The 26680-nt window shown below is 43.7% G+C and overlaps 1 protein-coding gene across 1 annotated transcript in view; it reads right to left on the bottom strand.

Annotated features, from left to right (window-relative positions):
• LOC308280541 (FERM, ARHGEF and pleckstrin domain-containing protein 1-like) overlaps positions 1-26680 on the bottom strand; it is an 81491-nt gene that overhangs the window by 40990 nt on the left and 13821 nt on the right. Inside the window, exons 3-5 of the mRNA XM_080720861.1 lie at positions 6700-6804; positions 6526-6568; positions 4851-4929 (exon numbers count right to left, since the gene is read on the bottom strand). Coding sequence (XP_080576987.1) covers positions 4851-4929; positions 6526-6568; positions 6700-6804 — 227 coding nt within the window. The remainder of the gene's footprint in view (positions 1-4850; positions 4930-6525; positions 6569-6699; positions 6805-26680) is intronic.

Consider the following 26680-nt stretch of genomic DNA (forward strand, 5'->3'; position numbering starts at 1 on the left):
GAGAGAGAAAGAGAGAGGGTTTTGTTTACATGGAAGTGAAGTGTGAGTCAATACCATACTCAAACGTGAGATAAAAGGCAAAAGGCCCATTTGAAAACAAACAAAATTTACAAGAAGATCTTTGATGTCTGTGGGAACAACATGATAACTAATGACTGTGTAGGCAAACTGGGACAGACAGATTAAGATTACGTTTTGGGAACATGCAAACCAACCAAAACAGCAGCTACGGTCATCTCTAGTTAGTTCTTTATTTGACATTTCTAGAAGAAGGACGATGCACAGCAGCACAGGTGCATAGGATAACCAAAAGGGTGCAAATGTTCAGAAGGGGAAAGGTTTTTGCTCTTCATTAAGTCAACGTTTCGGCTCATCAGGTCTGACCTGGTGAAGGTCTAACGTCTGAAACGGATGATTTCACTGTAGACTGGCTGTATGCTAGATAAGGATGAGACCAGAATCATCCACCCAAACACTGCACGTGAGAACAAAATCTCACCACCTCCCATGACAACATGTGCCATGTGATGGAAAGGACTCGCTTAAGCCGATCTCAGATCATGAGACGAGTACAGTATAAACATTTAGACGACACACACACACACACACAAGACCCACACATAGGCTACACTGTAGGCTACCTGACTCTACATAGGGATGGTGAATATTGTCTTATCTCTGACTGTAGCAGTGATCTGGAGGTCACAATTCCGGTGTGTGTGCCAGTCACACACCTGCCAGCTGGCTATTAAACGATAACAACAATATTAAAAAAATACGATACCAATTGGCATTATTGAAGGGGAGAATAGACCGAAGAAAGGTTTTCAAACTTTTTTGGAGGAGTTTATCCATCTAGCTATGATTGCTTCTTTTTTGTTTGTTTGTTTTAAAATTTCCCTTCACTTCCATTTGGCCCCCACTTTGGAAAGCTATGGCATATACTGTAGAGCACACAGTGCCTACCTCTCTGTCCAACCATCCAACTGCATCTCTGTTGACTCTTCTGCCTCCGGTCACTCCATCTGTCAGCCTGTCCATCTGTCTATCCATGTGTCTGCCTATGCTTCCGTCTGTCTCAATACCTCGGCACTAGCAACTAACAAATGGCACCCGACATGATTCTTTCACCACGCAAGCGTTTCTGATGACACTTAACGTCCATTTATCCATTATTCATCCACAATCATTTGCGGTGTGGTGTCCCTGACTCACTCAACCTCCTTCCGCTCAGCTGTCCGTCTGTCCCTTTGCTCCCCCACCCAGGGGTGTCACACCAAATCCTGGGCCCTGGGTACAAGGATTCACTGTGGGCCCCCCATGAATGTTCTTCATAGGGGAGGGGGTTTAACCGATTTAGACCGGGGACACATTAGTACACATTATGTTGTGCTTTAACTATTGAAAAATAGCAGATATACAAGCTCACAGCGTGCCGCGCTGTGAGCTTGTAGATCTGCTATTTATTAAAATGATTTTCTTTGTCAGTGGTGCTCAATCTTTTTCATGTGAAGGACCCGCAAAATGATAGGTATTTGGCCATGGACCCCTATCCTCAAAATATTTAGTTCTAGGGATCCCACAGAAGCAAAATTTGAGTTCGCTTAAAAAGAAATTACAAATATTCAAAGATTTGCACACATTTTCACGACTTTTCAAAAATAGCAGATCTAAAAGCTTGCAGAGCGGGACTCTGTGCCGCACTGTGAGCTTGTATATCTGCTATTTTTCAATAGTTAAAGCATAAAATAATTAAGCCCCCTCCACCTTGGGCCCTAGTAACTCAGTCCCACTTTCTCCCCCCTTATGACGCCCCTGGTCCCTTTGCTCCCCCACCAGAGGAAACGTGCAACACTGTGGAGTTCTCTGACAGCTAAAACAAAGGAAGAGTGGCTCCCTTCCAACTTCCTGTGCTGGACTCAGCAATGTCCCCCCTCTCCCTCTGTCAAGCAGACGTCTCTTGATTCTCTATCCCAGGGGTCTTCAACGTTTTCAGGCCAAGGACCCCTTAGTTGGGAGAGAGATGAAGCAAGGACATAGATTCCATATTTAACCACTTGAACCGTCAATACTTAGTAAACTTGACATTTCACTATGTACATAGTTTGCTCAGCTCTTTGCCGAAAATAGCCGATCTGCTGCGAGGCGTTGTGAGCTTGTAGATCTGCTATTTTTGGCTAAAGTTCTTAGAATATGGACACTAGGGTTCAAGTGGTTAATATAAAATAGGAGAAAAAAAAGGTTCTATCACTCAAAGATTTGGAGGACCCCCTGTAGTTACTCTGAGGTCCCCCTGTTGATGACCCATGCTCTAACCAATGAATCTAATGGCAATGGAAAATGACTTTCTTGCAGAAGTTTGACATTGTGAAGTGGTAGATGTGGTGTTTTTCTAAAGCACCGCAGGGCCAAGCAAAGCAACGGGGTACACTGCACACTTCTTACATAGCATTGTTATGTTTTGTTTTTTCCTGTGAGGAGCACAACACCTGGGAAAATGTGTTCTTTTTTCTTTTGTTTAGTTTTTTCAGACCCTGGATCACGGTTATTAATTTAGTCTACTTCCTCTGCATATAAATACATTTAAATGTTAAATACTACATTTATTTTTACACTCTTACTATATTCTCACTATATTTAGTAAACAGTTGTGTCAACTCAAATTATCTTTGTGGTGAACATAGGCATTTACAGTAAGTAGTGTATCCACCAAAGTATGTTTCACCCTGAGCACGATGCATTATTCTGTGTAAAGCCTTTTTTTTGCCGGACGAGAGATAAATGGTCAAATTTGGGTAAAACGCTGAGCTTGTCACGCTCACTTTTTAGCCAAGAGTCCAATAATAATCATAATAGATAAATGCTATGCCTTCAAAAAACTCCCAATGCTCCCAGCTGGGCGTTTTCAGAAGAGTGCCTGGCTTTTTCAGCTGGGAAAAAATGCTTTGGTTGACACACAGCAGCCCTTGGAGCAGTAAGAGCAAGATCATTTAGCGACCTACAACAGGGTCGCAACGTGGTCGGTAGTTTTCAGCGACCGGGTCGCTAAATCGAGCGACCGGGTCGCTAAATCAACCGACCGGCCCGGTAAATCACCGACCGCGCCGCTAAATCGACTGACCGGGTCGCTAAATCTACCGACCGGCCTGCAGTTTTAGGTCGGTAGATTTAGCGACCCGGTTGGTAGATCTAGCGACCCGGTCGGAAGATTTTGCGCCCCGGTCGGTCGATTTAGCGACCCGGTCGGTCGCTTTAGCGGCACGGTCGGTGATTTAGCGACCCGGTCGGGAGGTTGCGTCGGCAGGTTAGTTACTGAGGTAAGGTTACTGAGGTTAAGTTTAGGGTTAGGGTTAGGGTTAGTAGCCCGGTGGTCGGTGGATAAGCGACCACCGGTCGGTGGATTTACCTACCCAGTCGGTGGATTTAGCGTCCCAGTAGGTGGATTTAGCGACCCGGTCCGTGGATTTAGCGTCCCAGTCGGTGCATTTAGCGACCCGGTCCGTGGATTTAGCGTCCCGGACGTTCGATTTAGCGACCCGGTCGGTCGCTTTAGCGGCGCGGTCGGTGATTTAGCGACCCGGTCGGACACTTTAGCGGCACGGTCGGTGATTTACCGACCCGGTCGCTTGATTTAGCGACCCAGTCGCTGAAAACTACCGACCACGTTGCAACCCGCCCTCTCTCCCTTGGAGCTCTAGAAATAACTTGAAAATTGAAATTGTTTCATTCTGCTTTTAGCTACAGCAGAATCTACTATTACATTTTTCTTAGAGCCGCATCCCACTTCCAAGCCCATTCACGCCCCCTTTACATCGACTTCAACTCATAGCTAGCTCAGATGTCGGTAGAATGCACGGCACAGCCGTCCGCTGATTCGCCCCCCGTCGCCATGGTGACCGCGCTCCATTGGCTCATTCCCAGCTATGGGACCGGCGGATCCTATTTCAACCGAGGGGGGCGTAGCCACACACACACACACACACACACACACACACACACACACACACACACACACACACACACACACACACACACACACACACACACACACACACACACACACACACACACACACACACACACACACACAGCCCCTAGAGAGCGCAGCCCCTCCGAGAGACTATAAGTGCAGAAGCGCGTAGAGAGAGAGAGAGAGAGAGAGAGAGAGAGAGAGAGAGAGAGAGAGAAAGGCACGTGCCCCTCACAGGCACAGTCAGTGCAGAAGCGCGCACACAGAGAGAGAAGCATTACTGTGCTTTTTGTGGGCAACATGGCTTGGAGCAGCTGTGCATGTGTGCATGTGAGCACTAGGATGAGCCCGCCAAAGGCGGGCGAAATTCTAGTGTTAATACAATTGACAGATCTGGGGAAAGTCTGAATCGTCATAATACATTTTACGGCCCTATCTCTCGTTGGTCACCATAACAATCCCATACTAGTATTTTTATTGCTGTAGTATTCCCATAGCAGACAGCAATTTCTAACCATTTCCTGTGATGTGACCCAAGGTCTCTGATGTGAGTTTGTGATTGGGTCCCTTGGTAAAGAACTCTAAAATGTCAACATGTCTCCTTTTTGAGGTCCTGGAATGTGGATATAAAACGTGTCAAAAATGGTAGGCGCTAACGGAGCGGAAAACAAAAGGCATGACCCCACAAACAAAACCACGTTGACATTATTGTCTATCTTCTGACCTTTTGTCTGGATTTTTGTCGCAAGCCACAAGTGGCAGTTATGAAGCGTAGGTTTGAAGGACTGAGCAGAAAAATAAACGAGCCCACTGTCATTTAGAAAGGTTTGTTTTTGTTTTCTTGCGTCTGCTGATGGTGTTTGAGTCCAAACCCACTCACCGAGTTAACTCCTCCATCAGCTGTGTGTGGTCTGGAGGAAAGAACTTCACCACGAAGCGGAGGATGGTGTTTTTAGGTCCTGAGGGAGATAGAGAGAGAGAGAGAGAGATGTTGGCAGGAGGAAAGAGGAGAAGACGGAGGCAGAGAAATGGAGCGACATTTTAAGCAATAAAGAAATATGTAAATATGCTGTAGAACAGTGGTTCTCAACCTTTTCAGGTCGCGACCCCCAAAATAATCATGTTTTAACTGGCGAGCCTGACAAGCACTAAGAGTTGAGGCATTACATTTTGTTTGTATTATTGAAAATAGCAGATCTACACAACAAGGTGTTGTGAGCATGTAGTTCGGCTACAATGTCTGCCTCTAATATTTGACCATTTGTCCAATGATTAATTTGTAATTTTAGGTGTATTAAAAAGTCCATAAATTGTCACTTTAGAAATGTGCAGATAGATTGTTTGTTTGTTTGTTACCTTTATTTAGACTCGGAAATACAATTGAGCGCAAGCACTCATTTACAACGCAACCGAGATTGTACAACAATGAACAACAACATATATACATGTATACATTTACAGACATCATTTGAAAAATCTAAAAGAGAATACTTGAAAACTGTAGAAAGTTCAAGAAACTAAAAGCTAAATTAATTAAAACATATACAGTTTAGAACAAAGGTGTTAGAAACCAGCATCCTAAAATGGCCTAAGGCCGGCAGATATTTTATTTTTAATGATTTTTGGAGCTTGTTCCATGCAAGTGGAGCACTGATAGAAAATGCTGCCTTGCCAAGCTCCGTATGAGCAAATGGAACCTTGAGCGTCAAAATGTCGCTTAAGCGCGTCTGATAGGGACTAGGGTCCAGATAGATACCCTTTACACTTAAACTTTATGTCGGTCTGTTTACTGTTGAGTGAGAAAACTGTTTCACATTAAGCTAATCATCTGGTGACCCCCCCAAAATAATTTGAGGACCCCTCCAGGGGTCCCGCCCCACAGGTTGAGAACCACTGCTGCAGATGAAACCATCACATTGTGAATTTCTTGATTTTTTTTTTTGTGTGTGGTTAAGCTTAAAAAGAAAGTTTAACTCTATCTTTCTTCAAACCAGGGTTACCGTTCAACTTCAAGGTCTCATTATCTGACTTGGACACTAAGTATTATTATTATGATACCATGTACCCAAACAAGTTATAGCAGTTTCCCAAATTACTTTCACTGACCGGTCAAATAAAAACATTACTTTCTTCATTTCTTTTTCCACATTTCTCCCAATTAAATTTTATCGGCTATTTTCACAATATTTATCCGTGGAACCGAGTCAAACTAAATGTAATGCTTACAATTCCAAGAGCTTGTCAGGGTGGGGGGGCTCTTAGTTCAAATATGATTATTTTGGGGGGACTGTGGCCTAAAAGGTTTGGGAACCCTGGTTATAGACAGAGATCACCCATGAACACAGCCAGTTGGGGAGGATTCAAGATTTTGAACCCTGTGTCCCCATGTCCATGGAGGTGGGCAGGAACTTAACCCTGCGCTACCTGTATGACCCAATTTTCAAATGTTCAAGGCCTTATTTCCCCCCCCCCCCCCCCCCGAGTCAAATACAGATATTGTGTGTGTGTGTGTGCACGCGCATGCGCGCGCACGTGTGTGTGTGTGCGTTACTTACTTCTGACTTGCTTCAATGTTGGCTTCAGCAGGTCCAACCAAACCTACAGGCCAAACACGAAACAACCTCAATACAAGTTCAAGTTCACACATAAGACATTGCATGTGTGCGTGAGGTGTGTGTGTGTGTGTGTGTGTGTGTGTGTGTGTGTGTGTTTGCGAGCGTGTCTCTCACCGTCATCTTGCGGTGGTCCTGGTACTCCAGTCCAAAGTAATCCCCCTCCAGCAGGTTGAGGTGGGCACACACCAGGTCAAACAGCACCTTGCCATTGGAACGTTGCTGCAGAGAGGAGGAGAGAGAGAACAGTTAAGATTCACACTACAACTCACACACACGCACCAACAGACCCCTCATCACTGTGGTTATCAAAGGGAAGAAAAGAACTGAAATGGCAACAGAAAACACATTTATTTCCAGGCAAGTTTACTTGAAGGTAGGGTAAGTGATTTTCTTTTGTTAAAATAAGTGTTAAATAGCTCTATATGTTGATCGTACGCATTGCTATAGAGCGTTTATTCAGTAACAGGAGTCTCCGTGTCTCTCCAGTGCTTTAGTAGGCCTATACAGAAAATGAATTTTCAGGTCGGGATACCAATCAGAAGAGAGAACTCGACTCACAAGTGAATTTTGAAGTGACGATGACACGAAGAAATGTGAGCTGACAAAATTGGAACTGGACCACCATAAAATGTTGCTTGATAAATGGGTATTGTATTTTCTGTTTATTAAAGAGCTGGAGAGATGGGGGGAGACCAGACCTCTGGCACTGAACAAACACAAAAAAGGTTTCGGTTTTAACCAACAAAAAAAAATATATCAGTTAACTTTAAAGTTTATTTATTGCACTGTATACATGTTGTGTTGTGTTGTCGTACTGTTGAAATGATATTAATTCATCTATATTTGTGCTTGCAGACTTGCAGATAAAAATGTAAAAAGAAAAAAGAAAAATGTTTTGGCTTGCTTATCACTTGTGATAAGGTGAATCAAAACTGAACAAAGCCTAAATGCGTCTCTTATCATTTTCTCTCAGGCAATTCAATCCTAAATGATAGCCTCTCTCAGTCTGAAGAGCTTTTTAAGTTTTGCATCATATTATTTTATAACCGCGTCTCAGACACCGCTTGTAAAGTTAATGAAAAGCCTTCTTTTCTATCATCACCCCTAGACACACACAGTCCACATGCACACAGTCCACACACACACACACACACACACACACACACACAGTCCACACGCACACAGTCCACACAGACACACACGTAAGGATGATAGGCCTATCTAGGGCGGTCTGTCTGTAGCAGTACTGTAAACATTCACATAACTTCATGCTTCACTTGCTTTGGGGGGAAACCCTGTCTGAAGAACAAGACATGAGAGGTGTGTGTGTGTGTGTGTGTGTGTGTGTGTGTGTGTGTGTGTGTGTGTGTGTGTGTGTGTGTGTGTGTGTGTGTGTGTGTGTGTGTGTGTGTGTGTGTGTGTGTGTGTTGCAGTAGAAATTCACAAACATAGAGACAACTGAAGTTCGGTTCGAGGTTTTCTTGGTACCGTAATTGAGCTTCTTCACAGATAAGCCAGTCTTACAGTAGGTGGGACTGTGGGAGGGTGAAACAGAGGGATACAAAACAAAGTGAGAGGGTGAGAGAGAGGGAGACAAAAGAGAGTGAGAGAGTGAGACAAAACAGAGTGAAAGAGACAAAACAGTGACCGAATGGGAGACAGGGAAACAAAACAGAGTGAGAGGGTGAAACGGAGTGAAAGGGTGAGAGAGTGAGTGCGTGGGTGAGAGAGATAGAGAGACAAAACAGAGTGTGAGAGAGGGAGACAAAACAGAGAGAGAGACACAGAGTTAGAGAGAGACAGAGAGTGAAAGGGAGACAAAGAGAGTGAAAGGGAGACAAAACAGAGTTAAGAGTAAGAGTTTGGGAGACAAGCAGACGAAACAGTGAGAGAAGATGTGAAGAAACCAAAAACAATGGTTGGGTAACAGAGCGCAGAAGACCAAGACCTCTGCCAGATCTGTCACCATCTGGCTACACTGTGTGTGTGTGTGTGTGTGTGTGTGTGTGTGTGTGTGTGTGTGTGTGTGTGTGTGTGTGTGTGTGTGTGTGTGTGTGTGTGTGTGTGTGTGTGTGTGTGTGTGTGTGCGTGGGTGTGTGTGTGTGTGTGTGTGTGTGTGTGTGCGCGTGCGTGCCTGCTTGACCTCACAGACAGACTGATCAAGCAAACAGGAGCAGATGGTAACACACACATGCACGCACGCACGCAGCAGGTAGTAACTGAGCCAAGTATGGCCACTCGCCAAGACACCACATGTTAACGTTAATCACATGCAAAGGTATAACTTGACGGTATCTTTGTATCGTTACATTTCTTTAAACCTCTATTTGTTTGTTTTGTTTTAATTTTATTCAACAGTCAAATTCATTTGATCTTTTAGGTAACTATAAAAAGTGATGACCATAATATATGGAGAGTCTACTCTGCAGTCTGCACTCTGGAAAGGTGGGAGCAAGTCCCAGTGTGCGGAGTGTGTTACCTGTTTTTGCCCAATTTGTCCTGCATGTGGGGTTTGGCAGTGGATGTGCCAGATATCTTTATTTTTTTATATGAAAGAACTCACAGTTCATTTCTATAGAACTCAGTATAGCGAGGGAATAAGGAGAAAAGGACAGATAAACAGACACACTACACCTCACTCCACTACTCCCCCCCCCCCCACCACCTTCCTCTCTCTTCTCTCCTTTGTTCCTATTGATTTTGTCTCAGAATGGAAACTCCTGAGTCTAATATTGGACATAAAACATGGCTGTTATTGCACTCTATTGTGTGCAGATCAAAACCATGTTGATTTTGGACCCGCTTCAGGGAGGATATCACGGGATGAGACAAAGGCATGCATGAACACATCCTCTTATTACAGAGGATGTGCAGAAGAAATGGTATCGCACATTTAAGAACGCCCCCTTAACACATTGATTCCTGTACAGGAACATACAGCAAAAATAGGCAAACAAAAAAGGAGGGACCAAGCATAGACCCTGGGGGACCACAGACATTAAGTATATCTAACTATTCATTTACCGAATGTCTGCCTGTCCGTCCGCCGTCTGACCGCCTGTCATGCTGACATCACTGATACTAAACAGTGTCGCCACCATGGTAACAATGCCCAACTGACGTCACTGACTGACATCACTACAATGCCCAAATTTGGAGATGACATCACAGACTGGCCTGGACACAGAACACCAAATATGGGCATAAAAGAGTGCCAGCCAGACAGACGGATACAACGGGACGGGTATTGCACAACTGGACATCGATGGTGAGTGACAATTCTGCCCAACGGGCACCGGTCTGAGTTCTGAGACTCCTACATTCAATCCCTCATCGCACACCCCTGGGCACAGGACTAGTAAGGTTTAAATGTCGAAAGAACTCATATGGAAGGTACTCTTAAAGAACTCACTCCTATAGAATGTAATATTAAAGAACGCATTCTTAAATAACTCACTTTAAGGGGTTGGTTTGATTTGGAACTGGATTACAGGAATTTGAAAAGAGAAAGATTGATCACCTCTTCTGACCGACCGATGGATGTGAAATTGAATTAATTTCTAACTAAAGGTCATCTCATATTTGCTGTCGCTGGTGTGAGTTGCACCCCGGTGAGCTGTTACTGTGCTCTTTGTACAGTACTGGTTATTGTAGCAGCATGATTCATGTCCCGTCATGCTGAGCTCGGCCGTCGTGACTTTTAACACAAATTGGAAATAAACTCGGGCACTTCAGCTGTTTATGGAGGAAGAGGAGAGAGAGAGAGAGAGAGAGAGAGAGAGAGAGGTCAGAGAGGCCCAGAATGACAGAGGGCGAATGGAGTAAAGGTGGTTGCTCATTGGTGTGTGGGGGGGGGGGGGGGGGGGGTAGCCATTAAACGAAACGGGTATTTCTTACATTGATGCTCCTACATATTATCATGCAAGCACCAGTTACAGTTACTTTCCATCCCTCATATACTGTATGCACAGTGCACATCCCATAACTCACACACTGCACATCATTTTGGAGCTCATATCTTTGAACGGGTAAGGGCTAGTCTTCCTTTAATCAGCGTAGCACCTCTTCAACAGCAAAAACTACATCTGGATTAGGTGGCGTTTGGGGGGAAGAACAGCCTTCCTCTTTAAACAAGACACCGGAATTCAGAGTGGAATGTCACAGCTATTGAAAAAAATCAAACCTCGGTTCGAAGTGGAGCGGTGAATCTGTGTGTGTGTGTTGTGTGTGTGTGTGTGTGTGTGTGTGTGTGTGTGTGTGTGTGTGTGTGTGTGTGTGTGTGTGTGTGTGTGTGTGTGTGTTTGTGCCTGCACAACAGTGCCCCTCCTTTAACTTGTGTGGCCACTCAAGGTATTGCCAGGCTACAGACATACCCAGCCAGCCAGCCAGCCAGCCAGCCAGCCACATAGCCAGCCAGCCACAGACATACCTGTCTATTGGGAGCGCTTTCACCGCTCCAAAAACTAAACATCACATCTAATATCAGCTGGAACAACAAAGTCTCGCCAGTATACACAGCAGGCTGCCATAGAAGCTTGTAACCACATTTTCCTATCCACAAAAACGAAACAATAGTGTATAGACTGTAGACCGTGAACTGAACAGCTTGTGTGAGGAGGGTTATTCATGCGAGACCATGCGATCTCAGCCGTCTTTTCCCAAGTCTGATTGTGTGAAGGGACCAAAGCCATTTACAAAATCAACTATCACAGTATTTTTGACCAAATACCTAAAAATCTCTATTGTAATGTTATATTGTAACGATAACTTAGCAAATACATACATTTTTCTTTTTCAAAATATTTGCGATGACGCAATGCTATAAAAGAATAAGAACATTCCCCAGCATCCCCCGCTTGCTGCAGCCCAGTCACAACAGTGCCACCACCAAGATGCTGATGAGAGAGTGGAATCATCACCATATCACCCCATCCTAGCATCTCTACCATAGCTTCCTGTATCCTACGGAACTGAATTGAATATACTTCTGCTGACATTTAGATGAATCCAAGCAAATGTTCCTCTTTAGCTCAACAAACAAGCTCACACTGAAGAACCTATCTGTACGCTCCTCGTGTCTTTGTTTGACAAGTGACATGTCCCAAGAAGCGAGTCTACAACATATAGCAGTGGTTCCCAAACCTTTTAGCCTGTGGCCCAAAGTTTGAGGTTTGCCCGGGACTATTAGTGAAACTATTGTGAAAACAGTTCACTTTTTGGGGAATGTTTTTTTTTTTAATGTTTTGAAATAATAATTAAAACAAAATGTAGTAAACCAAAAATGTACCCAGTGTTTGGGAACAAGTGACATATAGGATATGTATATTGGTTTGTATTGGCCAGTGTGCTTTGCTACTGTGTATCCAAACACACACTATACAGTATGTAACGTAAAGTCAATAGCACTGTCTATATAATAACAATGCCTGCACTGCAGGCGGAGTGGAAGCAATAAAATATTGTTTAAAAAGGAACACACCTGGCTGAGCAGGTCACGTAGCAGCATCTTATGAGAGCTCTAGTCTCCTCTTGTTGCGCCTGATCCGTGATCTGTGACTTTACCACCTAATCTAGAGGGTCCACCTTTCATTTCAAGGACCCCCGGTTTGCTATGCATTAGGCCACGGTCTGTACTCCAATATACAGTGCACATTAGGGCATTCACGAATAGTGATTTTTAGTATTCGAATTATTCGACCTCAAAGTATTCGAATAGTCGAATATTCGACAGGACAGGCCAAACTGTCAAATATTAAGTAAGCAAGAGGCGAACATTGTGAAAATAGCCGATCTACATGCTGAGCATGTAGATCTGCTATTTTCACAATATTTACCTGCGGAACAGAGTCACATTAAATGTAATACCTGCAATTCCAAGTGCTTGTCAGGGTGGGGTTCCCCAGTTCAAATATGTTTATTTTGGAGGTCACGGCCTAAAAAGCTTTGAGAACCCCTGGTATAGAGCATTAACAAATTCATCCACCAGGGGCATTGACAACTCATTCTTATGGCTTTTTATCTAGCCAAGCTTTATAAACTATATATTTTTTAAAGAGAAAACAATAAAAAAATAAAATAAAAAAGCGAATATTCAACTTCGGTGAACCACGTAGAATAGTGACTTTGATATTCGAATATTCGACTATTCAAATATTCGGTGAATGCCCTAGTGCACATGCACGTGCACTATGCAAATGGAAGCAATCATTTAGTTAGGGACCCCCTCTCGAGTAATCCTGGGCGTCCCCGGACCCCACTTCGAGAGCCACGGGTCTACAGAATGGATACAGCTGAATAAACTCCAGAATTAATAACCCCTGTCTCGAGGCATCCCGGTGAGTCGACCATTTAGCCTGCATACCTCATCGCAGGCACAGACCGAATCTTATCCTGGGTTCAAATCCAGTTCATGATCTGTGTCACATATAATCCCTTCTCTCTCCACTGTACTGAATAATAAAACACAAAGGCTCATTTAGACCACTTGTCCCAGAACCCTCTTAAATTACCCTCCAAGCACTTCTAAAAGTAGCGAAAGAGAATCCCAAAATAAAGACCAAAACCAAAGTCAAACTGCACATTGTGATTTCACTCTGGGTATTTAAAAGGCTGGTAATGGAGATGCTTTACACATTGTATGTGTTCTTTCATGGTTTTATTTTATTTACTCGGTTTTACTGCATTTATTTGGTCAATTCAATTGTTATGTTTTTTATTAGGATTTTAACTCTCAGGGACTCCCAAATGAGTGGTGTTTGGTAGTCAGTATGTCTATGTTGAGTTGTGTCTTGTTTTGTCAATTATAAGCTTGGAACATGTGCAACATTCCTGCCTCTTTGCAAGTGCCAGTGCATACTTGCAAAAGAGCCTTTCTCTCAATGTATTTTTACTGGTTAAATAATGGTTATATGAAGATAATATAAAGAATATGAAGAAGCTCATTTTAAGCCTCAAACCGCGCTGCTTCGTAGGCTTCCATATGTGGAACAAATTGTCACTGTCGGGCAGAAACCTTGTATCTCCAAGTTTCAAATTTGTACGTTTTTCCATAAAGTAAAGCCCTGCGATGCGAGGCGTTGTGTGCTTGTAGATCAGCTATTTTCACAATTTTGAATCATTTTTAAAATGATAAATACAAAACGAACGGTTTTGGACATACAAGGTTTCCACCAGACAAGAACGAAATGCTAAGTTGAGCGTAGCTAACAGCGTGGTGGTGTGACCTTTTCTCAGGACCCCACGACCCCCCTCCGTTCTGACCTTGGCAACAGTCTCACCACAGGAAACGGTGGCCTTCGTTGAGGTCACATACAGTATGACAGGGGTTCTCAGGAGGGTACCAAGGGGTCCCCAGCAAAATGTGTTAGCATCAAAATGACTAACCCTATATACAGCAAATGGGCTATTTGAAAATAAGACGATCAAAAAGCCCACGCCGCGCAACACATTGCGGGCTTGTAGATTTCCTATTTTCAAAATATTCTTGAGAACGACAGAAATCTTGTATGGGGGGCTGGGGGTCCCTACAAAATATGTTCAGATGGGGGTCCGCGGTATTTCAGAACCACTGAAATACAGTTTTATTTTATTTTAACAACATCATAAATAGAATAGATGGTTCAGTGAATGAGGGGACAGAGAATTACACCACAGCTTATCACACAGACACCACTTCCACATCCATGTCATGACTAGAGCCCATGAGATTGGTGTGCGCGCGTCAGCTTGCGTATGTGCGTGAGTGTGCACGCTCAAAAGGCCATGCTGAGGTCCTTTCAGTTCAAATCACTATCACTTCATTCATCAACTTCCATTAATGGTACTAATTGTACCACTTGTAGTAGGCTACTGTACATGCACATGCAAATCTCTGCATGTGAATTTATATGTCCATTGTGCATCTCCAAAACCATACAACTGATCGGTTTCAAACTCGCTGAAAATAGCAGATCTGCAAGTTCGCAACGCGGTGCAAAGCAACACGTTGTGAGCTTGTAGATTTGCTATTTTCACTTGTTCGGGTCCCGGGAAAACGTCTGATTTCTCTTTTGGGTCTCGAGCTAAAATGTTTGGGAACCACTAGTCTATGACATGTATGACTCCAAATGTGGGCATTATTTCAGATCAAAGCCCTATTGCGATATAAAATGTAACTTTATGAGAAAAGGATGACTAAAGTTACTTCTGTGGTCTACTACTTGCAGTGCAGTGTGCATACAAAGTCTGGTGCTGATCAGTCCATCGTTTTGCAAGTTAAGCTCAGGGGGGAGGGGGGGGGAGAGAGAGAGAGACAGACAGACAGACAGACTCAGACACACCCATACCCTCTCATAAATTAGATGGCTAGTGTCTTGCAGTCACCCTGAAACATTTTTCTTTTTTTTTCCATGTGTCACACTGCAACATTTTGTGACTCGTGAGCTTGTAGATTTTCAAGAGAATTTAGAACATTTTTGTAGTTAAGTGGTTAACTGGTTAAGTAGTTAATATCGTTACAGTATGTGCTGCAATTCTTGCTTCACTTAAGACAGGACGGCAGAGAGACATGAAACTGAGGGCCGAGATGGACAAGAACCACAGCTGAAATCGAACCGGTGGAGACGATGCAACGATGTCTTCTTTGCGCTATCCGCAGGTCACCTGCCAGCGCGCCCCAAACCAGATCACTCTTCTACTTCCACATACCCCTGTGAGCCCCTGTGGTTAAAGGCAGTGTCCACTTTCACCCAACCAACCATTCCTCTCAGGTCTGTCTCCACCACCTACTCCACCCCTTTCAAAGAGAATTAAATGCCTGCCTGCTGGCGCTGAGCTTTCTCTCCCGACTGTCAGTCAGCCAGTCAGCTGGGCTGGGCTGGAGTCTCCAGATCTAGTCTCACATTCCAACAAAAGCCTAACCTCCAGGCTAAAGGGAGTCACGAAGGAGATCACAATAACATCCAGCACACACATGAAGGAAGCAGGGACGTGCTGGCCATTGGGAAAAGCGGGACAACTCCCGAACGGCCGGTTCATTCCCGGCCGGTCCAGGCCGGCCATTAGGAAAAGAATAAAAATAAAATGTCGGCCTTCGTTCTATTTTGGGGGCTGGGCGGCCAACAAAGTAAATCGTCACTGTCGGGCAGAAACCTCGTATCTCCAAGTTTCAAATGTATACATTTTTTCGCAAAGCAAAGCCCTGCTTCATCATACAAGGCCGTCGCACAAAAGTAGTGAAAACAGCAGATCTACAAGCACACAACGCCTCGCGGTGCGAGGCGTTGTGTGCTTGTAGATCGGCTGTTTTCACTAGTTTAAATCATTTTTAAAATGATAAATACAAAACAAACGGTTTTGGACGTACAAGGTTTCCACCTGACAACGACGAAATATAACTCAGGTAATTGGCCCACTGGCTTGACGCTTGCCATGGCAAATCTTTGAGTAGCAGCAGCGCTATAGAGAGAGATCTCTCTCTATAGCGCACAATGAGGGCCTCTCCAACTCCTTTTCCCGGGCTGAATCAGGGGCCCAGCACGTCCCTGGGAATGGAGAACAGGAATCCGCACAAGCAATGAAAGACAGATAGACCACGGGCAAAGCTGATATTCTAGATGGGAATGTGACCTGCTGGAGGCGTATTTTGATAAAACGGTACTGGTTACTTGTCATTGGATCAACATGGCACACCTAATCCGTTTATTCATTTAAAAATTCTTCTCTGACACGAACTTTCAGAAAATATGTGACCCAAACGGATAGAACTACAGTATTTAAATCGGAGACAGCCCATGCTATACTCATTTATCTCTTCTCTAACCACCGAAGCAAGTAATGAAGTTCTGAGTGATGCTGATTGATTTCCATATTGGACCAAACTAGTGAAAAGGGAGCCCAAGTTGAAAATGTCCATGAACATTGCCAAAGCACCTAATACAATGGAAAATCCTTTTTTTTTTTTTTTTTTTAGAAAAACAAACGTTTTGCACGTGCATGCATAGAAGCTGTGGTGGCTGGCTTAAGTGGTTAAGGATGTGGTTTACTGTGTGTTCAAAAGTGGTAGATCTGTATGTTTGTGTAGAAAAATGCTGTAAGCTCTGTGTGTGTGTGTGTGTGTGTGTGTGTGTGTGTGTGTGTGTGTGTGTTCACTTTCTCTCTAGATTATCTTTGGGCATCTTCTTTTGGTCTCTCCCCCCCCCCCTCCTCCTCCTCTGTTCTTTGACTGATCTCATCCGTCAAGGTGAGTGTCGAATGAAAACCCATAGATTATAGTGGCCTGTATCCCTCCAACCCTACCTCCCTAGGGTCAAAGGTCAATGGAAACAAACTGCAGGCCCTGGCCTGTGCCCCACACACACACACACACACACACACACACACACACACACACACACACACACACACACACACACACACACACACACACACACACACACACACACACACACACACACACACACACACACACACACACACACATTCTTGCATACTGGCATACTTGGGAGGGAGGACTTTAACTGATTTCCATTAAGAAGTAGAAACACACACACGCACCCCTGACTCTAATCTTCCAGACCCCCAAGTGTCTGTTTCACCCATCACACCTTTGGTCTTGGCTGGGTCAGGAAAACAGAATGTGTGTGCGTGCGTGCGTGCGTGCATGCGTGCGTGCAACCAGACAGAGTCCAGATGGACCCAGTGGTGGAAAAAGTACTCAGTGTTGTTTTTACTCAAGTGTAAGTGACAATACTGCAATGTAGGAATACTTACAATTAAAAGTCAGGAATTAAGATTTTAAGTACAAAAGTATTGGCATCAAAATGTACCTAAAGTACCCAGTATGCAGAATGTCCCATTTCACGCATTTTCAAATGTATAAAAATCAGTTGAAAAGCATTTTCAAATGTATAAAAATCCGTTGAAAATTGCAGACCTACATGCTCACAGTGCGTTGTGAGCTTGTAGATTAGACAAATAGGGCTGAAGAGGTTAATGTGTGTTTTGCATTAATAATTGAAATCTACCAAGTAACTAACGTTTTCAAATAATTGTATTGGAGTGAAAGTACAATATCTGCCTCTGAGATGTAGTGGAGTAGAGGTAAAAGTATTGAAAATACTCCACTAAAGTAGAAAGTACTTACTTATTGTACTTGTTGTAAGTACAACACTTATTTTAATTAAATCGTCACTGTCAGGCAGAAACCTCGTATCTCCAAGTTTCACATTTGTAATTTACAATAGTGAAGCCCTGCTTCATCATACAAGACTGTCGCACAAAACTAGTGAAAATAGCAGATCTACAAGCAACACAACGTCTCACAACGCGAGGCGTTGTGTGCTTGTAGACCGGCTATTTTGACTGTTCTAAACCGCTTGTAAAATGATAAATGCAAAAAGTACGGTTTTGGACATACAAGGTTTCCACCCGACTACGACGAAATGTACTCGGTTACTTTCCACCGCTGGATGGGACAGACTGCTGCTGAGAGAAACCCAGCATGGCGGAGAAGGAGAGAGACAAAGAACGGCTGGAAGGAGAGAACATGAAAGCATGGAGCTGACATTCATTCCACTATGAATGGCTTTCATCGCGTCGCCGTCTCACGACAACAACAACACAAACAACTGGGGAGCCTTGGTATCAATTACCGCCCCCAAGAGGTTAATAACATCATCCCTGCATGCATGCACGCCTCTCTATTGTTGTGAGTGCTTACTTACTTCGTTAACAGCATATTGAGCATTACTATTGTTATCAGTGATTATATCTCTGGTAGGATGAAGTGTAAAGAGAAATGTTGAGAGACAGAGAGAAAAAGGCTAAAGAAAGAGAGACAGACAGACAAAAGGGAGAGAGAGATACACCCTGTGAGAGATAAGAGCGTGGGAACAAACAGATCCAAGACTCAACCCCTCTGAATCTCAATGTGTGTGTGTGTGTGTGTGTGTGTGTGTGTGTGTGTGTGTGTGTGTGTGTGTGTGTGTGTGTGTGTGCGCGCGCGCGCGCGAGAGAGAATGAACGTGCATGTGTGTTTATTGATACAGTAGTTCATTTTCTGTAAAGCACTCTGAGATTCTCTGTGTATGAAACTTGCTGATATATATATACAACTAAATGTGCACTGGTAGAGAGAGAGTGAGCAATAATAACGTGCTTGGACATAAATTCGATTTTATATTTATTCATCCAATAATAGTGGCGGGGGCTGATACACGTCAACATCAACACCCTGCTTCACCCAACAGTTAACACTTATTCCCCTGGAATCAGAATAACCACAGTACCCGGTATTCTACTTTTAGCCACTGGGGAGCTGCTTAGTACAACCGGTCTTCTACAGTTAGCCACTGGGAGCTGCCCAGTACAGCCATAGTATAGCAAACTAGCAACATTCCAAGACTCCACAAATTCAGAGAAACACCACAACAACAGGACAAGAGAAAGTGTGGATATTCATCAGAAAGGTTTGGAGATCAGTCACTGGAGGGGAGTTTAGCACGCACATGCTCAACATGTGTCAATCTGCTCCAATTCCCAGAGCAGTCCATGTGCCAAGCAGACAGGAGACACACAGAGGAAAATATGATTCAAGAGTGTGTCGACATGAGATCTGGGAAGTTGCGTGAACTACTTCTTAATACATTTCAGATCCGGCAGACATGAGTGGGTGGAGAAGTGTCCCAACAAGGAACGAGGGAGATGGATAAATAAATGACAGTAGTAGTAGGCCTTCACTCCTGCCTGAACATCAACCAATCATGTTGTCTGCTTGGGATTAGGGTTAAACGGCTTAACCTCCAGACAAGACAGCAAAGACCGTTTACGCACATGTAGTGCACGCGCGTGGCCATACACACAAATCATTAAAATCGCTAAAACGATAGAAAGCAGTAAATGAAAACAATTTAAAGCTCAACTTTTCTATTCACTAATTACAATCTAAAATAATGTTGTAAAAAAAGAATGTCCTTTAAACTTGATGTGCAAAAAACAAAAACAAAAACAAAAATAAATAAATTAAAAACAAATTTCTAAGTTCATGCTTAACTTTTTTTTCCATCAAGGAGGGAAAAGTAAGTTACTCTTTGGTGGCTGTGCCAAAACGGGGGCTTTTAAAAAGCCAGTTTGTCATTCACAGATCTTCACTGTCTGCAGGCAACAGACCTGGAGCCTTGGCTCAACCCTGACTCAACCTCACAGTAAACTATCACCCTGTAAATACTGTACATGTCATCCGTCCTTCAGCGCGCCACATGCACGGCACGCAGGGGCGTCACAAGTGTGGGGAAAGTGGGACTGATTTACTAGGGCCCAAGGTGGTGCTGCGAGCTTGTAGATCTGCTATTTTTGAAAAGTTGTGAAAATGTGTGCAAACCTTTGAATATATGTATTTTTAAGCGAACATTTGTAACAAAGATTTTGCTTCGGGGGGTCCCTGGAACTAAATATTTTGAGATGGGGGTCCAAGGCCAAATACATATCATTTTGGGGGTCCTTCACATGAAAAGGTTTGAGCACCACTGACATAGAAACATAGGTTTTTCAAAAGACCTTAGAAGACTTGCACACATTTTTCAAGCTCGCAGCACGGCACTCGGTGCCGCCCTGTTAGCTTGCATATCTGCTATTTTTCAATAGTTAAAGCACAAAATAATGCGTTACCAGTCTAAATGGGTTAAACCCCCTCCCCCTATGAAGAACATTCATGGGGGGCCCGCAGTGAATCCTTGTACCCAGGGCCCAGAATTTTGGTGCGACACCCCTGCATGCAAGTGCTTGTCTAAAACTGGCTTATTTATGTGCACACAGAGTGGGGCGGAAACAAACCCAATATAATGGGATTAAGCCTGTCATGAAAATATGTGCAGTGAGCACTGGAACGATGGTACTCACTTGTACATGCACAAGCACACATGCACGCATGGATTTTGCACACTGTACCTCGTTCCTCTTCTTATTTACCAGTTGAGCCACAGTCAACATTCCTCAACTAATGTGCATGCGAGCAAGGCTGGTAGAAAGCAAACTCACGCAACAGCAGTGGTGGAAAGCAACTATAAGTACATGTACTTAAGTAGTGTACTTAATATTTAGGCCTAGAATTATTGAATGCTTTAACCAGTGAAAAATAGCAGATATACAAGCTCACAGCTGCAAGCTTGTAGATCTGATATTTTTGAAAAAAAGTTGTGAAAATGTGTGCAAATCTTTGAATATTATGTATTTTTCAAAGCGAACGTTTGTAACTAAAATTTTGCTTATGGGTGGTCCCTGGAACTAGATATTTTGAGATGGGGGTCCGTGGCCAAATACATATCATTTTGGGGGTCCTTCACATGAAAAGGTTTGAGAACCACTGACATGGTAGTCTCTCAAGAACAGACTAACTGAGCTCCAGTTAAGTGAAAAGGACCTTTTCTTTGACGATGGCTAGCCAGATTGCTTGCTGACATAGAAACATAGGGTTTTCAAAAAATCTTAGAAGGATTCAAAAGACACTTATAGAATCGTGTCAAAATTCTAATTTTCACGATTTTTCAAAAATAGCAGATCTACAAGCTCGCAGCGCGGCACTCGGTGCCGCACTGTGAGCTTGTATATCTGCTATTTTTCAATAGTTAAAGCATAAAATAATGATACACAATAATGTGTACCCGTTCTGAATGGGTTAAGTATTATATTGATATTTCTTTTTACTTTTCTGGAGTATTTCCAATATTCCAATCAATATTGCAATTTCAAATTTATTTAAGAGAAATACGAATGACCATCGAGGTGCATTTGGGTGGTATGATTAAGTAGTCTTTTAGTTTAATCAGTTGTTTCTCTGATGAGCATTCACGGCTGCAGAACAGGAGATTACGGTAATTTTAATTTATAATATCAAGTTAATTTTATTTGCATGACGTCTTGAGCATACAACATAGTTGTACCAAACACACATCAACAGATGTCTTTTCCGCATATCTTTTGTGACAGTTCAGAATTTGCGTTAAAAGCTTTAAATTGATGCATGTCTGGCTGTCCGCAGTACAGAGTCTGTACTACCTGTCTGTACTGCCTCTGTCTGTACTAAGGACAGAGGCTCATATAGTTCTTCCGATAGAGGAATTCTGCGTCGCGGGGTTTCATCACACTCACATCCATTTGAAATTGAAAACAATCTCTCAACTGTAATAAATTAAAACACTGATCCAACTTTCAAGTGACACAAAATGGTCGACTCCCCAAGTCCCAACTCGAGTTGAGTGTGACAAAATCACTTGACGGGGAGTTGGGAGAAAAAAAAAGAAAAGAAAGATTAGACAGAGCGCAAGGGAGATTGTGAAAGAGAGAAAGAGAAACAGAAAGACAGTGAGTAGAGGCAGAAAAGAGCAGCAAGAGCCGCTGATACAAACGACCTACGGCCTGGTCGCGACTTAGGCCACGACTTGGAGGTCGTAGGTCCCGGTTCTGGAGGTTTTGCGCGATCTCGGTCGTAATTCAGCGACCTGGGAAGTCCGCGATCGAAACTCTACGCTTGCTAAGGGAAGGGACGCGAGTTTAGAAACTCTACGCTTGCTAAGGGAAGGAGCGCCGCGATCGAAACTCTACGCTTGCTAAGGGAAGGGACGCGAGTTTAGAAACTCTACGCTTGCTAAGGGAAGGAGCGCTCGTTTTCAACAGCGTCGGCAGGTTAGCTACTCAGTGTCGGCAGGTTAGGGTTAGGGTTAGGGTTAGGGTTAGGGTTAGGGTTAGAGTTGGGGTTAGGGTTAAGGTTAGGGTTAGAGTTAGAGTTGGGGTTAGGGTTAAGGATAGGTTTTGGTGCACCTCGCGCGGTCCAAGTGACTACAATGGAGCGCTTCCTACCTCCGGTTCAGCCAATCACAAGCTTCAAAAGGTTGAATAGCGCTGCTGCTCTAGAATATTCTGCAAAAAGACCTTTTAAATACGACCGCGGACTTCCCAGGTCGCTGAACAACGGCCCGATCGCGCAACCACGGCCGGGGGTCGCGAAACTAGACCGGCCGCGACCTAACAAGTATGTACCGCGAACTACGACCTCCAGAACCGGGACCTACGACCTCCAGGTCGTGGCCTAGGTCGCGACCAGGCCGTAGGTCGTTCGTATCAGCGGCTGTCTCTCGAAAAGAGTGAGATAGTAAGAGCAACAGAAACCAGGGGAAAAGGAGAGTGTCTAATATAATGTAGCCTACGCACGTAAGAGGGAGAGAGATTGAGAGAGAGACACATGATGGAGGAGTAGGGAGGGAGAAAAAGTTCCAAACAGAACTATTTTTCTTCTTGCTGTCAGTCGTACGCTAGTTTATCACAGAGGCGAACACAGCCAGAGACCACAGAGCTTGACGGGGAGCCTCAACTCCACAGCAACAGTCTGGCCCACAGCCAACACGGGAGAGAAGGGGAGAGGAGAGAGAGAGACAGGGAGAGCAGGGGAGAGGAGAAGAAAGACATTTAAACTCCCTACACTCTAATACAGGGGTCTTCAACGTTTTAAGGCCGGGTACCCCTTAGTTGAGAGAGAGATTAAGCAGGGATACCCTTTCAAAGATTCCATATAGTTTAATTGTTTGACGGCACAATCATCAGTGTATTTTGGATTCATGTCAATTTGTGTTTTCAGATATTTAACCACTTGAACCATCCATACTTAATAAAGTTGACCTTTTACTCTGTACTTGGTCTGCTCTTTGACCCCTCTACACCAAAACTATTTGCAAAAAAACACCTCACACTAACCCTTTTGCCTAAAGTTCTCGAAAATAATGGACACTAGAGTATCAAGTGGTTAATATAAAAAAGGAGAAAAAAGTCTATCACACAAAAGATTTGGAGGACCCCCTGTAGTGACTCTGAGGACCCCATAGGGGTCCCAGACCCCCTGTTGAAGTAGCCTGGCTTGGCCAGACTGTATACTAATGCAGCTAACTAACTGCAGTATACATCCCCACCTTGTTTTAACATGGGTGGATTGTCTGTCTGGCTGTGCTAGGCTACTGTTGAAGACCCCTGCTCTAATAATATATCAGCTATCCTACTGTCTCTAACTGCTACCTCATTCAGAGAGAACTGTGATACACTAATAAATCTCTTTCTCTCTCTGGTACAGCCTCTCTGTTTTTCTGGGAATCATTCTTTGGTAGTTCCAGTTTCACCACTTGAACTCTAGCATCCCCATTCTGGGGCGAACTTTCTGCAAAAGAAAGAAAACAGATCTACAAGCTCACAATAAGACGAAAAAAGGAGGGGGCCTAGTATAGATGGCCGGGGGAGCTGGTCACTTTCCAAGTGTATATTGAAGTATTTAAAACTATAACGCGGTCCATCTTTGAACGTAGATGCTGCAACAAGTGGTCAATGCACACACAAATGAAAACATGAACAGTGCATTACCACACACACACACACACACACACACACACACACACACACACACACACACACACACACACACACACACACACACACACACACACACACACACACACACACACAGTATGATAGTGGCAGGGAGCTCAGATCGTCGTCTACAGTAAAGCGGTGCATTGGCCTGCAGTCAGCTTCTTCAACCACAGGAATGATGCAGTGCAAGGCAATACAGTCACCATTACACAACACCCTGGCCCTGCGTGTGTGTGTGTGTGTGCGTGTGTGCGTGCGTGCGTGCGTGCGTGCGTGCGTGCGTGCGTGCGTGTGTGTGTGTGTGTGTGTTTCTCTGGAGTTTTATGCAGGTGTATGTCCACAAATAATGTGTGTAAATGTGCATGTGTGCATTTTATGTGTGCGTACTGCGTGCGTGTGCGTGTGTGTGCGTGTGCGTGTGCGCGTGTGTGTGTGTGTGTGTGTGTGTGTGTGTGTGTGTGTGTGTGTGCATGCGCGTGCTTATGGGAGAAAACACTGGAGCGGTGGTTGACGTTCCATGTGACAGCCATGTCTGATGAGCTGACCACAGAGGGACCGTGGTGGTCATTGTAGGACCAATTACCTCACATACTGACCAAGACACACTGAACCGCTCGTCCACTCAGGTCTCTCAACTCCCAGGCAGTCAATAACTGACAGAACTTCGGAGATTTGAACAAAGCAAATGTTGGTCAATTATATTTCATAAAACAAAAGAAAAGAAAATGTATAAATCTTGGTTAAAGGAGTACTTGAGAGAAATATACTGAGAAAATGACTTCTTTTCTAACAATTACACACCCCAATGAAAGCCTTCATGATGGTGATCTCTTTGTTTCTGTTGCATTCCTAAGCCAATAATTAGTATTATTCGGTATAAAGACTACTAGTAAGGGACGATTGCATACTCCACTTTTAGAGCCGAATTTATTTCGGTTCAGTTCGGGGAGTCACAAAATCTAGGCAGCACCGAACAGCCAAATAAATGACAGTACCCCCCTGAACCTCTGAATGACGTCATATTGTAGTTTAGACAGACCCGAACCGAAATACATTCGACTCTAAAAGCCGGTCATCAGATTCCTGGTTTAGGAATGAATTCAACGCTGAAAATAAGTCTTTTGTGTGAACTACTCCTTTAATCTCTCAGCACTAGTCAGTACTTCGCAAATAGTTTGTTATTTTCGTTTCTTTTCCACTGTTGTCAGAGGGCAATTATAGTGTAATCTAATTCAGTGTTCATTTTGATAGTGTTGTTGTGCATTGGTCGTTTACTTTAGAGGTTGTGGCGAATAGAAAGCACACACACACACACACACACACACACACACACACACACACACACACACACACACACACACACACACACACACACACACACACACACACACACACACACACACACACACACACACACACACACACACACACACACACACACACACACACACACAATTCCCATAATATACTGTAATGTAGCCCCAGTGAGGCTCGTATAAACACTATTTATGCGTTTTAATGGGTTCTATAGTCCAGGGAATAGGAGGGTCTCTCTCACTCTCGCTCTCTCACACACAGAGGCACACACACATAACAGGTCTCTATGGACAATGATGAATGGGAGCTGCCAAAGCTACTGTGTCTGAGAGAAGAGAAGAGAAGAGAAGAGAAGAGAAGAGAAGAGAAGAGAAGAGAAGAGAAGAGAAGATGCCAAGCCAGGCCATAAAGCAACAGAGATCACAAGGCTCTCTCAACCTCAGTCTGAAATAGTCTTTACCGACTTTAAACTTCACTCCAGTTCAGTCAGAAGTTCCAAAATACTGAATATAAACAGACAGAAACCCTGCCTCCCTACAGTACATAACACACAACACAGCAACTGATCATCCCTCAAACTTAAAACACTCCCAGTCTTTCCCCCTCCGACTTCAGTGCCAGAATGCAGTCTGAAATTACCGCACCACAGCACAATCACTGTTAACAACAAAAACTTCACCAGAAGAATATCCCAAATGCACTTGCAGAACGTCAGCTGGCTTCAGAGAAAAATAACAGGAATAATTGTCCATTGTCATTGTCCAACTCGGAACATTAGAAATCTCCACCTTCAAAATGAGAGCGTGTGCCAGATCAAAATGTCAAGGTGTTAAATTATCTTCTTAATGTGGCTTGATATTTTGTCTATCTATGCTGAGAAAGAAATATGCTAAATAACCAAAAGGACCCGTAGGGGATTTTACTGTATAGATTGGAGTCTCAAAGTCAGATATAAAAAAATCAAATGGGGACGGAGAAAATGCATATCAAACTCAGAGTATTCAATGGCATTAGGGTTAATGGCATTAAGGTTAATTAATGGTTTTAGGGGCTTTGTCTTAGGTTTTGTTCTGTCTTGGGGGTCATGCCAGGTTGTTCATTCTTTCCACTCATTACGTGCACCAGCGGAGCCAGAGCAGTCATCTCACAGTGACTGTTGTTGTACAACAACTCTGATAAAAGATCCCAGTCTCAACTGAAGATTCCTTTACGTTCTTACACTCAGCTCTCATTGTTGCTCACCTCCTCTCACTACTAGCAGTAGTGATAATTTCATATCTGCATGATAGCAGTACAATAAGTGTGAACTTTTTGCAGATCACGATTCAAATATTTCAAGTGTCAAATGATCATACAGTGCATGTATGTGAAGTATAATGTTGGTGCGGCAGAG

Source organism: Nannobrachium achirus (genome assembly GCF_963921795.1).
Source record: "Nannobrachium achirus genome assembly, chromosome: 24".
Taxonomy (NCBI): Eukaryota; Metazoa; Chordata; class Actinopteri; order Myctophiformes; family Myctophidae; genus Nannobrachium; species Nannobrachium achirus.